The 22,176-nt window shown below is 44.8% G+C and overlaps 1 protein-coding gene across 1 annotated transcript; it reads right to left on the bottom strand.

Annotated features, from left to right (window-relative positions):
- Positions 1-4,080: 4,080 nt before the first annotated feature.
- LOC125416372 (putative G protein-coupled receptor 148) lies at positions 4,081-21,670 on the bottom strand. Its single transcript, XM_048459310.3, has 2 exons — positions 21,390-21,670; positions 4,081-7,060 (listed from the first exon to the last, which is right to left on the bottom strand). The coding sequence occupies exon 2, from the start codon at positions 7,035-7,037 to the stop codon at positions 6,042-6,044; it is 996 nt and encodes a 331-aa protein (XP_048315267.3). The 5' UTR covers positions 7,038-7,060; positions 21,390-21,670; the 3' UTR covers positions 4,081-6,041.
- Positions 21,671-22,176: the final 506 nt, after the last annotated feature.

Raw genomic sequence — 22,176 nt, 5'->3', positions numbered from 1 at the left:
TTACTTAATTCTGCTAAATCATCGGCCAAAGCACCTTCTTTATTAACCAATGGTAATAAAATATATTCACAGCATACAGAGGAGAATCCCACATCATGTTTGCTTTTGTAATGCTTGGAGTCAGAATTAGGGCCCTATGCATATATATCAGTGACCTATGTTCTCAGTGCAATTGTATGATACATGGCTATGTCAGCCACATTAGAATGATTACATTTTTAAGTTTGCAGATGGCAATAAGTTTACTGGCAGATTTCTTTCTCGTTATTTTAGGTTGGGTTTCATTGTGGCATCTTCATACCTGTGCTGGCTAGTTTATGTCAACTTGACACAACCTAGAGTCATCAGAGAGAAGCTTCGTTTGAGAAAATGCCTCCATGAGAGCAGGCTGTAGGCTAATGCTGTGGGGCATTTTCTCAGTGACAGATGTAAAAGGACCCAGCCCATTGTGGGTGGTGCCATCCCTGGGTTGGTGATTCTGGGTCCCATGAAAAGCAGGCTGAGTAAACCATGTAAGCTAGCCAGTAAGCAGCTTACCATGGCCTCTGTATCAGCTCCTGTCTCCAGGTTCCTGCCTTGTTTAAGTTCCTGCTGTGACTTCCCTCAATGATGGACTAATACCTGGAACTGTAAGGTGAAATGAGCCCTTTTCTCCCAAAATTGATTTGGTCCTGTTTTATCACAGCAATAGAAACTGTAACTAAAGCAATACCCAACCTTATGACTGATCTTCACATCTGCCACCCTCTCCCCCCCCCCGCAGGTGGTCCTTGCTTTTGCTTTCTTATCACGTGCTCATTGGTTCCTGTGTTTCCAGATTGCCTGTGAGTCCTCTAGGATTGGAAGGAAGGGAGATGGAAGGTGGGCAAGACCATCTTTAGCAAAGGCAGGTATTGGTGTATTAGATAAAGAAATTGCTGTTGACTCCTTCTCTCTTACAGCACTTTGTGGCACTTTGATCAGAGTTCACCTTTCTGGATCATTGTCTCAGCAGATGCTTCTTACTCCATGTCCACCCTCTTCTTCCAGCAGGACCCTCTGTTGACCCCTTCTCCACTCTCTTTCCAGCAGGACCCTCTGTAGCCTTGCCCCACCCTCTTTTATCTGAGAGCCCCTCACTTGGAGGAAGGATGCCTTTGGGAACAATCTTTTCCAACATCCTCAAGGCCAGCTCCATCACATAGTCCTGTTATCCCTTAAGAATATTCTGGTGGTGCTAGAGTAAGAGCTCACTGGTTAAGAGCACTGGCTATTCTTCCAGAGGGTTTGGGTTCAATTCCTAGCTCCCACAGCACGGTTTACAACTATCTATAAGTCCAGTCCCATGGCTCCAATGCACTCTTCTGATTTCTGGGGTCACTGTACACACATGATGCACAGTCATACATACTGGCAAAAACCCACATGGAAAATAATAAAAATAAAACAATTTTAAGAAAAGAATATTCTGGTTTCTTTCCTACAGCCATTTTCTCTCTATCAGTGTAAGTATATGTCATTGCTTGGCCACCAGGCAGGCATTCCCAACCATACCCTTTGACCTTCTCAGAGGAAAGAATTCTTCAAGTTTGTAAGTCTGGTTGAACTTCTGAAACGTCTAAATGGCCTAATTCATTTAATATTTTCTTATGATTAAAGTGTCAAGGTTTTTATATTCTTGCTTTTAGAGCTTTTCCAACTTTGGTCTGACGTTAGCCAGTGTGTGCTCCTAACTTAAACAGAAGTCAGAAATGTCCCATGCAGTATTGACATGACTGCAGTTGGGGGAAATGAAGCATGCAGACAAAGGTTTGAAATTTTAAGATAATTTATGTTTCTTTCCTTAAGTGACTTAATTTCTTAGGGCTGTTTGCAAAGTCCACCTTCTCTGAATATTTTTGCCCCAACTTCCTACCCTTTCCCAAGTCTTTAACATCATAGGAACGTGGGAGGGCACGGTTTAGAGAACTCTCATCTGATTGCAAGTGACAGTACCCATCACTTCCTTCCTTCTCTCTCCTTCTACATCTTACCCAAGCTTATATTTGGGTTGCAAGGGATTTCACCTCTCTCTATTTTCTCTCTCTCTCTTTCTCTCTCTCTCTCTAAGATGAGGTTTCCCTACATAGCCCTGGCTGCCTCATAACTAGCTCTGTAGACCAGAGATGGCCTGCCTCTGTCTCCTGAGTGTTGGGAATATAGGCCAACTATGCCTGACTGGGAATTTCACATCTTAAATCAATCCTGGCTCTCATCGCAACCTGTCACTCATGACATAAGTTGCCATTATAATCACTAAGGTAAACATTTTTCTGATCCAAATTCATGCTATTAAGACTTAAATTATCTTACAAATGAGGCTGGGCATGGCTTGAGCACATATGAGACCTCAAAGCCCACCTCCACAGTGACACACTTCCTCCAACAAGACCAGACCTCTAATAGTGCCATTCCCATTGGGGGCCATTTTCTTTCAAACCACAATAGGGGAGGAGATGTTTTCCCACCCATATCATTGTCAACTTTTTAAATTTTATACCATATATTCCCAATTTGAAAAACATTAAATTTGCATTTGAAGGTATAAAGCTACCCACTGATGGTACAAGCAAAAATCATTAAATCTAGGAATTACAATTGAGTTAAGTGTGGTCAACTTTTGTTCTTCTTTGACTTTCTGGGTTATAAAAAAAGAGAGAGAGACATCTTAAAAATATTTGTTTTTATTATTTAATTATTTTTGAGACTATAATATAATTGCATCAGTTCCTATTCCCTTTCTTCCCTCTAACCTCTCCCATATACTCCTCTTTGCTCCTTTTCAAATTTACATATAATGTTAATTATATATGTATATTTTCAGGCTGACAACCATTTGGTGCACTCTTCCTGGGAAAGATTATTTCTCCTGCTCTCAGCATTCCTTAGTTGCCTGTAGGTTTTTTGTTTTCTTTGTTTTTGTTTTTGTTTTTTTGTTTTGTTTTTGGTTTTGTTTTATGAGACTGAGGCCTCCTGGCGTTTCCTGTGAATGTTGGCACGCCAGATGTCCTTGTTCAGCTCATGTTGAGTCAGACATGTCAGTGAGATGAGACTTCATGGACAGAGTTTTGACATTCCTGGGAGACACAAGCTCATAGCAAACTCCCTGTTCCTCTGGCTCTTGCAATCTTTCTCCCTCCCTGCCCATATTATTATTATTAATGCTTTTAATTTAAATAGAATCACTTCCCCCTGCCTTTCTTTCCTCCAGCCCCTCACAGATACCCTCCCTTAAGCCCCACCCACGTTTCCCCCATTTCAAGTTGCTAGATGCATTTTCTTTGATTATTGTTGTTGGATGTTATTGTGGTTTAGATAGAAATGCCCCCATAGGCTTTTGTGTTTGAATTCTTGGCCATTAGAGAGTGATATTACTTGACAGGGATCAGAATGTGTGGTCTTTTTAGAGGAAATGAGTCACTGGGGATGGGCTTTGGGGTTTCAGAAGCTCAAGCCAGGCCCAGTATCTTTTTCTCTTCCTGCTGCCTGAAGATCCAGATGTAGAATTCCCAGCTCCTTCTCCAACACCTTATCTTCCTGCCTAATGCCATGCTTCCTGCCATGCTGATAATGGATTAAACCTCTAAAGTGTAAGCCTACCCCAATTAAACACTCTCCTTTAGAAGACTTGCCATGGTCGTGGTGTCTCTTCACAGCAATAGAATACTGACTAATACACAAGCATACAATACATATATGTGTATGCACAATGTATATCGATCCAGTCTTCTGAGTCTGTTTCTGTTGCTTGTGTGTCTATGGTTTAAAGGCTGGCCTACTTTTATTACTTTTAATTATGTTTATATATGTGTGCCTATGAGAGTGAGTGAGGTGCCCATGGATTCTAGAAGAGAGTGTCAGGTCCTCTGGAGCTAGAGTTCCAGGAGTTTATGGGTTGCTTAATGTGAGTGCTGGGAACTGAACCCATGGTTCCTCTGCAAGAGCAATATGTACTCTTAACTGCTGAGCCATTTCTCCAGTCCTAAAAGAGTCTTTATTCTCAGACTGTTTAATATGTCAGTGCATATTTTGTGATGTAAGAGTTTATAGAAAGGCATCAAGTGGTGGTGGTATAAATTTTTAATCCCAACACTTAGGAGACAGATGCTGCGAGATAATGTTCTCATATCTTGTAAAGATTTGTCATTTGTATGGGTTTAATAAAATGCTGATTGGCCAGTAGACAGGCAGGAAGTATAGGCGGGGTGACCAGACTAGGAGAATTCTGCAAAGAGGGAAAGGTTTAGTCTGTAGTCACCAGCCAGATGCAGAGGAATCAAGGTAAGAATGCCTCCCTGAGTAAGGTACCAAGCCACATGGCTAAACATAAATAAGAATTATGGGTTAATTTAAGTTGTAAGAGCTAGTTAAAAGCAAGCCTGAGCTAATAGGCCCAAGCATTTACAATTAATACAAGCCTCTGTGTGTTTTGTTGAGACTGAACGGCTACAGGACCAGGCAAGACAGAAACTTCTGTCTACAGACCGAGGCAGGTAGATCTCTGAGTTTGAAACCAATCTGGTCTACAAATTGAGTTCCAGGACAACACAGAAAAACTCTGTCTCAAAAACCAAAAAGGAAAAAAATTAAAGGTTTGTAGAAAGGTATCTCTTCCTGGTTAGTGGTTCTATTTCATCATCTGAGTGCCTGAAGTCTACCAAGCACTGTGTTAGGTACTGAGAGGCAAGGGAAATAAGATCCAGAGTCTCCTGGAAAAAAAAAAAAAACGGTGAAACTTTGCTTTTTAGCATTTGAACTAGGAAAAGGGGCCAACTTAGTCTAAATAACTAGAGAGGAGACAAGGAACTGAGGATGAGGACTGGAGTACTATAGCTCAGGAGAAGAGCATCTGCCTAGCATGTCCAAGTACTCTATCTCTCAAACTTGAGAGGAGAGGATGGAGGAAGGAAGAGGAGCTCTTGAAACCAAGGAAGAAGCTCTGGAGTATGAAAATAAGGATGGCCTCAGAATGGCAGAACATTGTTGCCGTGAAGGATAAGAAGGAAATGTGCTGGAAAGATAAGATAAGAAAGAGAATCTCCTCCACAGCAGGACTCCAGACCCAAAGCAAAGTGGAGAGTCAAGGCCTGGCTCTCTCAAGCAATTAGTTCGGGCTCTCAAAAATGAGAAAGTTGGGTTGGCAATATAGTTTAGCAGGTAAAGTATTTGCCTCGAAAACCTGATGACCACATAAAGGAATCTATGTAAAAGTGGAAGAGAGAACCAAGCTCTAACAGTTGTCCTTGACCTACACACACACACACACACACACACACACACACACACACACACGCTAATTTTTTTAAATTTTTTAAGAAAAATGATTACCCTGTACCAAACAGATGCACAAAATGTTATGTAAATTGTAAGATTTAGAACTTCTGAGGCTTAGGTAAATCTTTCCTCAACCTCCATTGTTCTCATTTGCAAATCAAGAGTAATTATGTCTACATTACAAATTGTTGTGACGATCTGACATAGTACAAAATGGCTTGTATAGTGTGAGAAACATAATGACCAATAGTGTCTTTTGTTTGTTTGTGTTATCATTATAATCTATAAATAAAACTAAATGTAGTCAGAGAGGGGCCCATAAGTTGGCTTCTTCAGTCCTCACTCCTTGGGAGGTAACTTCTCCTACTGCCAAATCAGTAAAACTAGAAACTACATTTTTCAGACTCCTTTGCTTTTAGGGTCTCCATAGCCAGCCAATTAGGTGTCACCAATTACAGGAGCATATGTTGGTAGAAGCCATCTTGTTGCTCTTTCTACTGACAGAACAAAGTTGTCAAGATGTGAGTGCCCAGAGCATACGGCTCTTGGGCTCTTGGCCTACCTTGACATGACACCAGTCAGACTGACTTCTGTTTACCCCAGCCTTTCCAGTGACTCCATTATCATGTGACTCCTAGATTCGGCCCTTTCGGCTGTCAGACTCATCAGAAGTGCTCATCTGGGTTTAGCGTCAAAGGCACTAGCTGACCTCACCAAGGTGCAGTCGAGAAGTCTCACTGCTTTCAAAATCAAAGCAAGGCAACAGTTTGGGGCTGAATGCAGGGCAAGTCCTCAGCCCTCACACCCCTATTAAGTCTAGGTTTACTAGAAAGAGCTAAATCTTTGTCTAAGCCAGCCCCCTGCTGGTCCTTCTGACAGCACAGCCAAGAGCACAGTTTTCTCTGCAGGTCTCTGCTGCATAGCCCATACGCCAGAGGGTTGAAACACTGTGCAAACGCAAAGACACCAAAAAGCACCAGGTTTAGAGTAAAGAAAAACACCCCACACCGCTTTCCCAGACCTATGACTAGCAGCGTGGGGATGACGTGTAAGCTTATCTGCAGTAGATGAACGAGGACAGTTCTCCTGGCCCTGAGGTTTGATCTGTGGAAATGGCCAGCCCGCTTCCCTTCTCGGTATATCAGACAGTAACACACAAGGATGACAGATAGAGGAAGGGCAAGGAAAAGCATGCCGGTGACTCTGGCAGGCGTACCGTTCAAGATGACAGGACAGAGCGGGGCAGACTGGAGAACAGAGGCTGGAGGAGGGCTGGTGGCCTCTAGGAGGAATAAGCCAACGTTCTTGAGTAGAACAGCGGTCCAGGCCCCAGCCAGAACCCTGTACTTAGCAGACTCTACAAAGGATGGAGAGTTCAGGGGATAACAAATGGCCAGGTAAGTGTTGAGCGCCATCAAAGCCAGAGTAAGGAGGATCCCTTCGCCCACACTTAGCTGTGCCCCGAATACCAGCCAGCACAGCAGCAGGGGGCTGTTGGCCAGCAAGGCCCGCATTCCTTGGAAGACAACCCCCAGGCCACAGTAGGAAGAGATGCACAGCAGGTGATGACAGAGGAGGACCAGCCGGACCTCCTTCCTCAGCTGCGGGTCCTGTGACACGATTGTGACAATGACAACGGTGATGGAGGTGGCAATGGAGAAGGCCACCACGTACACAGAGGCCTTCACCGTGGCCTCCAGTCTCAACCAGTCAGATATGTTGCAGTGCTCAAAGGATAAGTTCATGGTCTTCGGGGCTGACTTGGCTCCTGGAAGAGAGAAGACAGAAATGGGTGTCTCTGCCTGACACTCCTTGTGCGCTTTCCAGCTCCGATTTGTGTTCGGACGCAAGGACTACGTGGTACTTTCTTCAAGGGGATGATGATTTTCGGTAGTATTGATGGGATTTGAGCAAGCTAGAGAAATCGTGCAAGGCTTCCTTTACTTAGGGAAGGGGCATCTGGGTAAGTCATAGGAAAGAAGGTTGGACAGTGTATCCTGAGTATTCAAAGGCTCGAGTTTGGGTCAAGAGCCAAGCTAATGCCTGTGTGTCCTTTCCCATCAGGACCATAAAGCCAAGTGACTTTTTGCTAAGCATGTGTTGAGATAATACATGCAAAGATCTAAGGAGGAGAGTGGGCAAGTCATTAGCCCAGGGCCTTCGCTCCTTTAGGTCCCTAAGACAAGAGGAGGAGATTAATAATGGCGGACTTGACAGTCACAGGTTGTCCCGGGTACTTTCTAGGAAACCAGCTTTCTCACAATATTCTCCTCAGTTCCCCCGCATGTGTCTCATGTCTCACACGGTGGTTTTATTGTGCACGTTTAACCAATGAGAAATGAAGCTTAGGAAAGCTATAGGCTTGAGAGTCCCCCAGAGGCCCATGTGCTAAAACTTTAGGCCCCGGGATGGCCCTATTGGGAGATGGCAGAACCTGTGAGGCAGAGGCCTGGCGCTGGGGAATCATCGTGGCCAATAGAAGGCTTACCTTCCATGCCCAAAGTCCTGGGTTTGATCCCAGCACCGACTAAAGCAGATATGATAACACATGCCTGAAATCACACCCTGGACAGGACAATCCAAAGTCGAAGGTCATCCTTGGCTTGGCTACATGGTAAGTCTGAGGCAAAACTGGAATGTATGAGACTCTGGAAGGAAGAATGAAGGGAGAGACAAAGCAGAGAGAGGGGGTGGGGAGGAGGAAGGTCTAGAGCAATGGTTCTCAACCTGTGGGTCATACATAACCCTTTAAGGGGTCACCCAAGACCACCCAAAAACACAGATATTTACATTATGATTCATAACAGTAGCAAAATTATAGTTATGAATCAGCAAAAAAAAATAATTTTATGGTTGGAGGTCACCACAATATGAGGAACTGTATTAAAGGGTCAAAATGTTAGGAAGGTTGAGAAGCACTGTCCTATACAAAGACTGGGTATTGTGACACATGCCTTTAATGCCCGCACTTGGAAGGCAGAGGCAGACCTATGTGAGTTCAGGTCAGCCAGGTCTACACAGTAAGTTCCAGGCCAGCCAGGATACATAGTAAGATCATGTCTCAAGAAAAAAGAAAAAAGAAAAAGGAAAGGAAAGGAAAGGAAGGAAGGAAGGAAGGAAGGAAGGAAGGAAGGAAGGAAGGAAGAGAAAAAAAAGAAAATCCTACCCAGAGACCCTCAGTATTAGGTTGGGTGTAGTGATTCAAAGGCCTGCCTGAGCTACGCAGTAAGATTTTGTCTTAAGTAAATAAATATAGGACTTCCTTCTTAATTCTCTATTCCCAAAGATCGATATCTCTCCCTCTCTCTCTCTCTCTGTCTCTCTGTCTCTGTCTCTCTCTGTCTCTGTCTCTCTCTCTCTCATACACACACACACACACACACACACACACACACACACACATACCATAATTGTCCTTTGGAAACCACTGCACCCATGGCTGGAAGAATCACATGAACAAAACCCACAACCTTTATGCCGCTAACAGCATCGTGACTTTGGATGCTGAAGTCCCTTTGCTTTCTGGTCCTTGATTCCTGACCTCATAGCTATGCAGCATAACCAAGCTAAGCTCCACATCACCGAGCTAAGCTCCACATCACCGAGCTAAGCTCCACATCCATCCTGCCTCTATGGCAGTGGTTCTCAACTTGTGGGTTGTGACCCCTTTGGGGGTCACATATCAGATAATATCTCTATTATGATTCATAACAGTAGCAAAACTACAGTTATGAAATAGGAGCACGTGACTTGAGGGATGACTCAGAGGTTAAGAGCGCTGATTGCCCTTCCAGAGGTCCTGAGTTCAATTCCCAGCAACCACGTGGTGGCTCACAACCATCTGTAATGATATCTGTCTGGTGCCATCTTCTGGCCAGCAGGGACACATGCAGGCAGAATACTTACACTTAAGAAATAAAGAGGGGCTGGAGAGATGGCTCAGAGGTTAAGAGCATTGCCTGCTCTTCCCAAGGTCCTGAGTTCAATTCCCAGCAACCACGTGGTGGCTCACAACCATCTGTAATGATATCTGTCTGGTGCCATCTTCTGGCCTGCGGGCATACACACAGAAAGAACATTGCTTACTTAATAAATAAATAAATAAATATTTTTTTTAAAGAAGGAAGGAAGGAAGGAAAGAAATAGCAATGAAATGATTTTATGGTTGGGGTCACTACAACATGAGGGGCTGTGTTAAAGAGCCACAGCATTGGGAAGGCTGAGAACCACTGCTCTATGGAGTCAACCTCACTCACATTTTTAAGGAGCAACTCTTAGCCTGGACCCACAGCATCAATCCCACCGCTACCCCAGAACCTCTTGTATGATTTCACTGTCCCTTGCTGCTCTGAACAGAACCTCATGCAATGATTCTGCCCACGAGGGACCTTGGCAGGTGAGAGACAGACACACCATGCAGACAGGGGTTAAGTGGGCAGTCTATTGAGAGAAGGGGAAACGGGAGAGAAGAGACTGGCCTCTGGGAGCAGGAGCTGCAGAAGAGAGAAGAGAGAGAGGGAGGGTTGGAGGGAAAGCAAGAGAAAGAGGAAGAGGAAGAATAGAGATAGGCAGAGTTTCGTCTTTTAAAGGGACAGGGTACTGTCTGCGTGCACGCAGGCATGAGCAGGGGTGACCACTCTGTCAGGGCCTCAAGGGGCGGGGCCAGGCTTGCCTCAATGCTAACACCCCCATCTGTCTAGTATAGAACCAGCTCTCTTCTACCAAGTTCTCTCTCTCATACCCTGCAACTAGACTCTGAGTCCCAGATACAAGAAGGCTAGGCTGCTGCTGACCGAATAGACACACACACACACACACACACACACGTGTAGGAGCCAGACATGATAAGCTAAATATGAACAGAACACCCAAAGGAAGTTTTTTACTTCCAACCATTATCACCTGTCAGAGTAGGACTCAGCCAGCAATAAGTTTAAATGGAGGGCTGAGTCTCAGTAGTTTACCCTGAAGCAATACCTGGCTGCAGGAAGAACCACAAACTGAGATTACCTGAGCACCACCCAAGAACAGACCATCCAAAGGAAATGCCTAGCGTTCCAACTGCTGTAGATAGGATCACCTGCCAGCACACACTCACCAGGACACCCCTAGACAAATGCCAGCCAATCAGGGGTCCTGAACCTCAGAAACTCCTCACCACCACCTTTACTACTATAAAAACCCAACTCTGATTGAGCTCAGGGCTCTCCGTTTATTTCAATACATTGGACATGCGGAGAGACCGAGTTTGCAAACTTGCATAAAATAAAGGCTCTTTGCTTTTACATACAGAACTCAGTCTCCTTGTTGGCTTTTGGGAGACTTTGCCAATTTGGGTATAACATTTGGGGACTCGTACTGGATCCCCCAAGCCCACTGGGACTACCACCCATAGAGCCTTCAACCAGTCGGTAGGTTTTCTGTGTTTTGTTTCATGTCTCATGTCTGTGTCTCATGTCTGTGTCTCATGTCTGTGTCTCATGTCTGTGTCTCATGTCTTTCTGTGAACTGGCCCAGGAACCGTAAGAGCCTGTAGCGATCTAAGCAGATGCAATAAAAGATCACAGGTCGGGTGCCTGGACGAGACATCCCCAGGACCCTTCTGCAGAGGGTGGTTCCCTCTGGTGAGACACCCGGGTAGTGGTCTCAGAGACACGCGGGTAGCAGTCTCAACTCTGTAGAGAGACACGCGGGTAGCGGTCTCAGTTTGTTGAGAGACACATGGGCAGTGGTCTCAGTTCTGTTGAGAGATAGGCAGATAGTGGTCTCAGTTCGATAGAGGGGCGAGGCATACCCTCAAAACAGTTTGAGGCTGCCGTCTTTAGTTTGGTTTGGTACCATTGTCCTGTTCACTGTCCTGTGTGCCTGTGTGTTGTGTTTTTGTCCCGACTTAGACTGACACTGACGGTATGGGACAGACTCAAATCATGACTTCTTTGACTTTGATATTGTGATCACTTACAGGACTTTAGAAATAGGGCCATAAGCATAGGGGTATGTTTTCCTCACTGCCTTAAACATTTCATGAAAAGGAGTCAGCCTTGGCCCCAAGCACGAGGCTGCGGGGCAGCGTGCTTGTGTGGCTGGGTGGCTGGGCTATGCAGCCTTGTTGTTGCAATGTAGCAAGGCTGCCAGCCACAGTTGTAGGGGGTGGATGTACCCCAATAGGATTGCAAACACTGAACAGAGAGAATCTGGGGTTAATTGCTATGGCTGGAGAGGTTAACAGTCTTTTCCCCCCATGTTGAATATCACCTTGCCCCCTCCCATGCTGGTGGATGAGTTCCCTCCACCTGCCCTGGGGACTGCGAGCCTCAACTTCTGGTCAAACCTGACCAAGGTTTGGCTCCGTGGGTCAAGGATTCTGGCTATAGGTGTTGCTGTAACGGCCGTGCTGTGACACTGTAGCCAGACTTCCCTCCACCAGAGCTGCTTTCATCATTCAGATCCAATGTGTTATAAATATCTGTCACCATTTAGAGGGGCTGGTTACAACTTATTACTGCCTAATGTATAGGAAAAAAAAAACACTGTTGGTCTCAAATGTTTCATGCTGGTACAGGATTTTATGTGATGCAAATTTAAAGGTTTTTTGTTATAGTATATTCATGTTTTTGTTCTTGTTTAAAATATTGTAAACTTGTGCAGCCACTGTGGAAATCAGTGTGGCGGTTTCTCAGGAAACTGGGAGTCAACCTCCCTCAGGACCCAGCAATTCCACTCTTGGGAATATACCCTAGAGATTCCCTAACATACTACAAAAGCATTTGTTCTACTATGTTCATAGCAGCACTATTTGTAATAGCCAGAACCTGGAAACAACCTAGGTGCCCCTCAATAGAAGAATGGTTAAAAAAGGTGTGGAACATATACACATTAGAGTTTTACTCAGTGGTAAAAAACAATGACATCTTGAATTTTGCATGCAAATGGATGGAAATAGAAAACACTTTACTGAGTGAGGTAAGCCAGACCCAAAAAGAGGGACACGGTATGTATTCACTCATAAGTGGATTCTAACCATAATTAAAGGTCTTTGAGCCTATTATTCGTGATCCTAGAGAAGCTAAATAAGAAGATGAACCTGATGAAGATTATTTAGCTATCCGCCAGGAGGTAGGAAATAGACAAGAGTCCCAGGTAACCTCGGGTGCATGGGGGGGGGGGGTTGATGGGAGGGGAGAGGGTTAGAGAGAAGGGAGTAGGGGAGGAATGGGGAAAGCTCGGTGGCCTGGGATGGGGGGGGGAGGGAGGAAGGATGAATATGGGATCAGGGAAGAATATATTTCAACTAAGGGAGTCATTTTAGGGTTTACAGGAGACTTGATTATATATGGGATCCCAGGTCCAAGGAGAGATCCCCCAGATTGTTCTCTGGACAGAGGAGAGGGTGCCTGAACCGGCCATGGCCCATAACCATACTGATGTATATTTTGCTTATCACCATAGATCCTTCATCTGGCAAAGGACGGCGATACAGACAGAGACCCACATTGGAGCACCGGACTGAGCCCCCCAAGGTCCAAATGAGGAGCAGAAGGAGGAAGAACATGAAAAAGGAAATCAGGACTGCGAGGGATGCTATCACTCACTGATACAAGGGAACGGATCTAATGAGAGTTTACCAAGGCCAGTTGGACTGGGACTGAACGAGGACGTGATCTAACCAGATTCTCGGAATTTGGCCGGATTCTCTGAATGTGGCTGGCCCGAAGTCTTTCTGAAAAACCATTGACTATGACACTGGGACTTGTTTCCTCTGCATATACTGGATTTTGGGGATCCAGTCTGTTTGGATACTCACCTTCCTGGACCTGGAGGGAGGGGGGAGGAACTTGAACTTCCCACAGGGCAGGAAACCCTGACTGCTCTAAGGGACGAAGAGGGAGGAGGAGAGGGAGTGGGGGGAGTGGGAGGGTGTTGGGAAGAGGGGCGGAAATGGAAACTTTTATAATTTAATAAAATTTACTTTAAAATAAATAAATAAATAAAATAAAATAAAATATTGTAGCCATACAATATATCATCCACCACTGAGGGAAACCACAAGAAAGACTTTGGTAAGAGTTTTTATGTTGTTTGAAAAATGGGAAAAATTTTGGTATGTTGTCTGGAAAGTGAGGGAGAAAGCAGGAGACTAACAAAATAAAGAGAGAAAAAATAAATTAAAGGTATATAGAATGCTATAAAAGGTCAAAGGGGATGTGAACTATGTTTGCTGTGGTTTCTCATACATGCAGATACTGAATGTGCTTGTTTTGTTGAAAAGTTTGTCTATGTAAGTTTTCTTGCAAGCATGGAGCTGAGACAGAAATGGTCTGGCTATTTTTGCTGTCTCTGCCACCCATCACTGCTGTGGCCACATTTACAGGCCTGACTTCAAAAATTTATCACTGAACTCTGATTATTAAATTTGGGTTAGCAGAAATTCAGATGACTTTTGGTATATATAATGTTAAAACTGCTATATGCTTTTTTTAATTGAAAAGCTGGCTCTAGAATTGAATTATGGCTCTTCCTTTGTTAGACCCATGTTTTATTTACTTAAAATCTATGCATGGGTAATTTTAAAGAAACCATAAGGCATAATTCCATTTTAAATTTTGGATTGTCATTTTGCTAGAGTTAGAAAAAAATGGATGCCACATGATTTCACTGCCATCTTTATTAAAAGTGACCACGTGGAGTGGGTTTAACCAATCTCCAAGATAGCCTGCATTGGGATAGATTTTTACATGCTGACTCATGTCCCGTTCTAAAAAGGTTTTACATATGTATGATTTAAAGTATTAAAGCTGCACCTCAATGTTTTTATACTCAAATGTACTTTGCCCTGCCAGCTAGACTTTCTTAAGAGTCACCCAGGTGAAAAAACAGCTAAGGTTTACAAATGTATGGCAGGACTAGAGTCCCAAAGAATGCGCAGTTGCAACAATGGACCTTACTATTTTAGAAATGCCAGTGCCAGGTGACAGTCACCAGAAGTACCAGCTGCAGTGAAATGGAGCAGGCTGAGATCTAAAAGGCAGGCTGTGTATATGCTGTCGAGGGTGGGACCAAAGAAGTACTTTATTTTTAATATTTTCGATATTGCAGGAAGACATTTAAGAGATTTTAATTTTTTAGGGAAAAAATTAAATACATTTATAAAGCTGTGAGGCATCGGTGCTATAAAAATGTTTTATATTATGTTTTATATTGTTAATATTTGAACTTAAAATAAAAGGTTAAAAATTAGGGTCAGAGCCATAAGCATCAAAAGCAAACCAGAAATGGAAATGTTCATTTCTTGTGATGCAGAAGACAATGACCTAAGCAGTTTGATAGAGGGCTTGGAACAGCGTCCAAGCCTGAATCTCAATCTTTTGGAGGTTGTTGTACAGCGGTAGTCTAGGACCACCTGCATGTCAGATGTTTGGATTGAGATTCACAACATAGGCAAAACTGCAGTTGTAAAATAACAACGGGAAAGATTCTGTAATGGGAGGATCACTATAACAGGGAAAACTATATTAAAAGGTAAAAGCATTAAAAATATTAACTAATGGTTTTAAAATATATTTTCTTGTTCAAGGTCTATTCATACTTAAAAATGTATGTTTAGTCTCCTTATCTTTGCTAACTTTGTTGGGTTTAAACTATTTGGATAAACTGAGTCATAAATTTTTGTATTGACTTCTGGGGAAAAGATTTCTTCTGGGGAAAGAATGGTGTTTCTATGTCAATCACCCCGGGGTAATTAGAGATTCAATGGCCTTGTTAATGATAAAGAACAGAATGCTCACACAAAAGCTGGATGAAAACTTGTTCAGCTGGTCTCCTTGGTTAACAACCTTGCTTCCAGCTCTAACAGGCCCAAATGATCTTGCATCTTCTTATCAACAGAAATGATGGCTTTTGTTCTAGAACAGGTCAATACTGTTCAACTGATGGTATTGAGGTTCCAGTATCACCCTCTCGAGCTCCTGGACAGACAGGACCCATGATTGGGTTCTGTCATCGGTACTTGTGAAGGGGGAAAAATGTAGGGCCCAGGGCAGCTTTCCCAGGGCAACTTGGTACACACCTGCCAAGATGGGTTTTGTAGATCAGCTGGAAGGTAGGCCTGAGTCTCAGTTTGCCCTAGGGCAATGCTAGCTCTTAGATTCCCTCCTATTCCCATCTCACCCTGGAACCCCTTCCTTGCCTTTGCAGGAGACAGCATTAACAGCTAGATATAAACTTGTTCTGTGTTTACCCTTGGAATGACTAATTCAGTTTCTTTATTAGCTTCAATTCAAAATCATTGCAGAGTGTGAACTTCTAGTCTTGTGAAAGCTGTTAACTTATTATAGACTGTTAGGAAATACAAGTTAGTCATCTTTAAAGTACTGATATAATTAGTTACAGGAACAAGCCTTATTTAGTTCCTGCATATGTTTTCAAGGTCAAACTTAAAACAAACAATGAGAAACAAAATTTGACTCATCAGACATACCTAGGCAGCCCTCATACTTCAGAGATCTGCAGAATATGTCATTTAAAATATTGATTTAAAAACTTATTATATTAGACAGAGACTCTGAGATCCTAGCAGTAACCCAAGGTCTCCAAAGAAGATTATGGGACACCATGATGTCTCCACCTGGATTACGACGACGCTGACCACTGGGAGAGATGCCCCAGTGCCACACCTGCCGCCAGGACCCAGTTCAGACTGTAGACAAACAGCAGGACCTCGGAGAATTGATTTGCCTTTGCCTAGACAAAATAAGGTCAGTCTTTTCCATGTCCCTCTTCCACAGAAAAAGAAAAAATTCACCTTATGGGCCTGGCTTAGACAGTAAGACTGCTGTTCTGGATATTTCTGCCTCCAATGCTATGGAGACCTGGGTATGACTAATTGTATATGGACTCTGGTCTCTGTCACTTTTAATAGATTTGGAAACTATTTGGTCTGTACTCAGATATACTTTATTTATCTTTTTGAGATTTCTGATAGTATTAATGGCTAGGGCAGTTATAGTGTCAGTTTAACAACAAAAGGTATCCAGATTCTTCCACAAAGCTATAACCAACTTGTTAGCTCATTCTAAAGCTACCATACATGGTTCTCTGGACAGCAGAAAAATATACATGCTTCTAACCAAAATCTGTAGTTTTTGCTAGGACTCAAAGGTATGAGTCTATTCCTTCTGTTTACAGACATCTATTATCTGCTCTTTTTCTAAATTTTAACTTCTGTTCCTAGTTTAAACTTATCTCAGTAGGTTTCCACTTGGCTGGCAGATGCATCTAAGCATCAGTTGCTGACTACAACCTGCTCTGAATGGTGGCGAGCCCTGAACTTCCTGAAAGCTGATGTGGACCAATCCAGCTGATATGAATGCTCCCTGTTCCTTCAATGAAGTCTGATGAGGGCCCCATTGCCTAAACTTCCTCCCTACCTTTGGCTAGCCTTGGACCCAGATAACAATGCCCCAATGTCAGCTTGAAGTAGTTGTAGAAAGAAACACACCGTCCCGTGTTCTCTGCCCAAAATAGGCTGAAAGGCTGAGACAAGGGGGAACTTCCTGGCATGGGGGACAAGATAACTCCTATAGTGCTTGTTGATATATTAAAACTAGGTCCAGAGTTGTCAATTAATGGATTTGTTGATTTAAGTAGTTCCATACCTTCTTAAAACCAGGGGTAAGCAGGACCCAAGATTGGGTCCTGTTATTGGTGCTTGTGAAGGGGGAAATATAGGAGCCAGTCATGATAAGCTAAATAGAAACAGAGCACCCAAAGGAAGTTCTTTACTTCCAGCCATTATCACCTGTCAGAGTAGGACTCGGCCATCAATAAGTTTAAATGGAGGTCTGAGTCTCAGTAGTTTTCCCTGAAGCAATATCTGATTTCAGGAAGAACCACAAACTGAGATTACCTGAGCACCACCCAAGAACAGACCATCCAAAGAAACTGCCTAATGTTCCAATTGCTATAGATACACACTCACCGCTGCCAGCACACTCACCAGGATGCCCCTAGACAAATGTCAGTCAATCAGGGGTCCTGAACCTCAGAAACTCCTCACCCCCACCTTTACTCCTATAAAAACTCAACTCTGACTGAGCTCAGGACTCTCCGTTTATTCCAATACATTGGACATGCGGAGAGACCGAGTTTGCAAACTTGCATAAAATAAAGGCTCATTGCTTTTACATACGGGACTCAGTCTCCTTGTTGACTTTTGGGGAACTTCGCAGATTTGGGCATAACACATGCACGCACGCACACAGGCACACACGCACGCGCACACATACATACCTGGGCTCACCATGGCCAGGGTTACCCCACTGATGAGCTACATATCTCTGGTATTTAATCCTGCTTGCTACCCTTCATGTTGCCCAGAATCCCAGTCACCCCTGCTGGTTTCCTCTGTCCAATTCACCAGGCCTCCCTGTACCTGCCTGAGGTATCCCACGTCAGGTACAAACCTGCCCCCATTACACGTGAGCCCCGCAGTCAGCCATCATGGGGCTTTAGGCAACTGCGTTCCCGGACTCCAAGCCCTGTCACTGCACAATCTGTAGAATGAAATTCTAAAAACTGTTCTTGACTTGCCCCTCCACCGCTCCCCAAATCAAAGCGGTTGCAGCCGCCATCAAGGCTGAGCTGCCCCTCCCCCCACCCCTAATCCAAAATAGCTTCTGGGAACTACGGCTGGTGAGACCAAGTGGGGACCAGGGGGTTTCTCCACTAGTCTGATAGGTTTAGCACATGAATCAGCATGACACACTGTTTTGTCATTGTTCTCAACTGGCCTTTACTGGGCACCGACACAGACAATGCCTAATCCTAAACAGTGTGGGGACAGATGGTAAAACAGCCGCTGGCTAACAAAGACTTATTGTGCCGTGAACGGTGCGAATTCCAGTTTAATCGAATAATGAGGCACCAAAGACATCACGTACAGCTTAACTCCTTTACTAAACCAGTAAGAAAACCAGGGGCAGGTTTTCAGAAATCAAAGCCACTGCCCTGGTTGGCTGTAGTCAGAGAAGTCTTCCTGGGGAAGGGAGACTTGAATCAAGTCTTTCAAAGATTGTATCCAAAGTGAAGCAGGGCCGGGGTGCAGGCAGGACGAGAAGAGCAAGGTAGATCCCGCAAACTAAACAGCCCGTGCAGAGGGAGAGCCACGCCTCAAATTCGGAAGATAATGAGCCAGCATCCCAGGGTGAAAGCCATTTTGTAAGCAAGAAGGAAACAGGAGTAAAATTAAGAAGAGTGCATGTGTGAGGTGGAGCCCAGATGAGATGCCTCCACCCTCCTGCAGTGAGCGGTTTGACATGCACCGGCCTGCAGACAGGCGGCAACCCGCCCAAGTGCAGGTTGGCTGCGTGGACACCGCCACCAGAGCAAGTGGCTTAGTCACTTTGTGTGATTGGAGCTGGAAATCTGCAGAATAAAGGAAGGAAGGTTTTATCACTCTTATTATGAGACCCCAGGAAGATCAACGATTTCTTTAGGATCATATATCCAGAGACTCCCTCCTACTCCCCCATCCCATTTGCATTCCTTCTCAGAGGTACATTTGCATATCAAGAGCTCTGGCAATCGGGCCCAAATAATCTGCTTCATCTACTAACCTATTCAGTGGCAGTTCTTAGGGCCTTGTCCTCTTTCTGAAAAATTTAAAATAAGGAACACCTGCTTCCTTCCAGCCTAAAGAGTCAGTTTTGAAATAAAACTTTGGGGCCCAAAGACTTCAGTGAATTCTTATGTCTACAAATTCCCTGACAAAGTCAGGACCGGCCACTCTTTTGCAAATCTCCCGTCGGACATCTGGTCAGAGATGTCTGTCCAGACTGTACAAAGAACTGAAAGACCGAGTGTGTAGCTCAGACGGTAGAGCGCTTGCGCAGTAGGCACAAAGTCCCGGGCTCCGTCCCCTGTGCTATATAAAACCAAGTGTGGCAACACATGCTTCTAACCCCAGCACCTGGGAGATGGAGGCAGGAAGATCTTATGTTCAAGATTGTCCTCAGCTGTACAGCAAGTTGGAAGTCAATCTAGGTTACATGAAATTCTGTCTCCAAAAAAATAAAAAAATGTATTTAACTAAGTAAATGCATCTCCAAATAATGGCCCCTAATCTCGGCATACTGCAGAAATATCTGTACGCGTGTTTATTGCAGCATGATTCAAAACAACCACGTTATGACACTGGATGAAAAAGGAGCATGAACCCCTATAACCAGCATCCTAGAGATGTGACTCAGAGCACCTGTCCTGGTACAGAGCCACCAGCACCCTCAACCTCCGTGCCCAACAACTAAGGGATGGATAAAGAAATCCATGCCACAGGCAGGATGCAGGAGCAAGGGGTAATACCAGGGAAACCAGAGCAGATGACATAGGCCCTTCCACAGAAGGCAACCGCTGTCTTGGTGTCCTCATGGGGCTCTGAGCATGGGCTGAGAGCATTTCCCACTCCTCTGACCTATGAGCAGACAGCTAGGCCCCAGCAGACACCCGACTTCGGACAAAACTCAGGGCAAAGACTAGTCTGGAAGGAAGCAAAAAAAAGGGCGGTGACATGTACAAAACACTGTAGCAGACGCCAGCCCAGCCACAGCTTCCTGTGAGGAAGCTTCAGGAAGTTCTGAGATCCCCAACGCAGGCACGCAACAACCTATGAAGTCGGTACTGTCCTGGCTCACTTTTTTTTTCTCCAGAAAAGAAAAGAAGGGAGAGAAGGAGGGAGGAAGGAATGCAGGCTGGAGATAATCAGGTCCTGACCGTGAGTCTCGAGTTTGCAGGTGGCTGTCCAACTCCAGGACCCACACTCTAGAACCTGGTGCCCCAAGTCACTGGTGACTGACATTTAACAGATACCAAGGGCTCTCCTCACACCCTATCATTTGGTCTTCCCAAGTGACTGCAGAGACTGACCCTAGTGGAATTCCCATCCCTCTGTCAGGAGAGAGGCGACATAGATGGAAAGAGATTTGTCTTCTAGTGAGCACCTCCAGTACCTGGTTCAATCTTGCTAGAATCTTTGATTCTTTCTAGAACAAGTAACTAGGGCATGAAGAGAGACTCCAGGAGTACCCCCATTGAGAGTAATAATCATAGGAAGGGATGGGAAGAAGGTAGCCATCTGCAAGCCAAGGACAGCAGCCTCAAAGGACCATGTCTACAATCCCAATACCCTGGAGGTGGAGGCAGGAGGACTGGGAGTTCAAAGTCATCCTTAACTACACAGTAAACTCAAGGCCACTCTGGGCTTCATGAGACTCTGTCTCAGATAAATAAAACAAGACAACAAAAAAGGATGGTAAGATGGCTCAGTAGGTAACGGTGTTTGCCACCAAACCTGACATCCAGATCCACATGACAGAAAGAGGGAACTGACTCACAAACACCGTGGCACGCGCGTGCGCGCACACACACACACACACACACACACACACACAATCAATAGATAAGTAAACATAAGAATTATTTTTTAAAAAATTTTAAAGAATTCCCACAGGACAGGACCCTTGAAAAATAACAAATTTGTCTACCCAGCCAGCTGGCCTGCTTATCATGTATACAAATACTTTTGGCTGTTTAGTTTGGTTTGGTTTGAAGACAGAGTTTCTCTCTGTAGCTCCGGCTGCCCTGAAACTCATTCTGTAGACCAGACTGACTTTGAACTCAATCTCAGAGATCTGCCTGCTTCTGCCTCCTGAGTGCTGGTATTAGAGGCCTGAGCTACCACCACCGGGCATTTTGGCTATTTTAGATGCTGTGAATACAACATCCAACAAGGCAGACCAGGTCTTCACTCTGGTGGCATTTCTACTCTGGTGTGGTGAATCCATTAACAGGAAACACGAACATGCTCCTTCGTGACCTTCGGCCTCCTCTCCTCTGCATGGATTCTGCTACTGACGTCAGAGTGTCTTAACTGCTCAGCTCCCTTCGGAACTGTAGCTCTCAAAATGACACGAAAAATGCAAGTCCTTTTCAGTGAGCGACTCCAGAAGGGTCTGGTCAGCTCTGCAGAGCTGAGAGTCCGCTTCAAGTAGAAATCAGAAGGAGACTTCCGGTGCCTGGCCAGCCATGAGACCCCTCCACCTTACCTCACCAGCAGAGAGCGTTTCTGCGCGTCCAACCAGCAGTGAGTTGTGCTTTCCAGGAAGAGATGTTAGAAACAGCAGCGAGTCCTAGGAAGAATCTCCGATGGCCGGCACCGAGCCGTTGGAACCAAGTTCCCTGAGCCATCAGATCTGAGGGCCACTTCCCCAGTGTCTTCAGTCGGTGTCACACTGTGAGTCAAGGCTTCTGAGAAAGCCAGAGACGACTGTGCTGTGGCCACTCCCTCAAAGAAAGCTCAGCACCTTCTGTCTGAGGAAGTGGAGGCACGCGAACTGCTCCTCCATCTCTGGCAAGGCACATGGCCTCTGTGCCCTCTCCAGCGCCAGACCAGCTCCATGGTACATAGAGATGAGTAAGAAATGTGTCTCCAGGGGCTAGAGAAATGGCTCAGCAGTTAAGAGCACTGACTACTCTTCCAGAGGACCCGGGTTCAATTCCCAGCACCCACATGGCAGCTCACAACTGTCTGAAAATCCAGTTCCAGGGGACCTGACACCTTCACACCAATGCACATAAAATAAAAGATAAATGAATCATAAAAAAAAATTAAAAAAAAGAAATGTGTCTCCAGGGGAAGCTGAAATGACTTCCCCACGCTATTGCAGGGGACATTCATGCCACTGGACCTGGTGATTTTAAGGCTCATTGTTACAACAACTGCAGTGTTGTAACAGAGGCAAGAGAAAGGCGCTTTGAGCTTCCGCAAGGCTCCAGTGCTTCCTGATTGCCGACACCTCTGCTTTAAACCCACAAGCATTAGTTACTGGCTCT

This window comes from Myodes glareolus, chromosome 1 (assembly GCF_982192425.1).
Source record: "Myodes glareolus chromosome 1, mMyoGla1.1, whole genome shotgun sequence".
Taxonomy (NCBI): domain Eukaryota; kingdom Metazoa; phylum Chordata; class Mammalia; order Rodentia; family Cricetidae; genus Myodes; species Myodes glareolus.
This window is presented reverse-complemented; position numbering and strand designations above follow the sequence as displayed.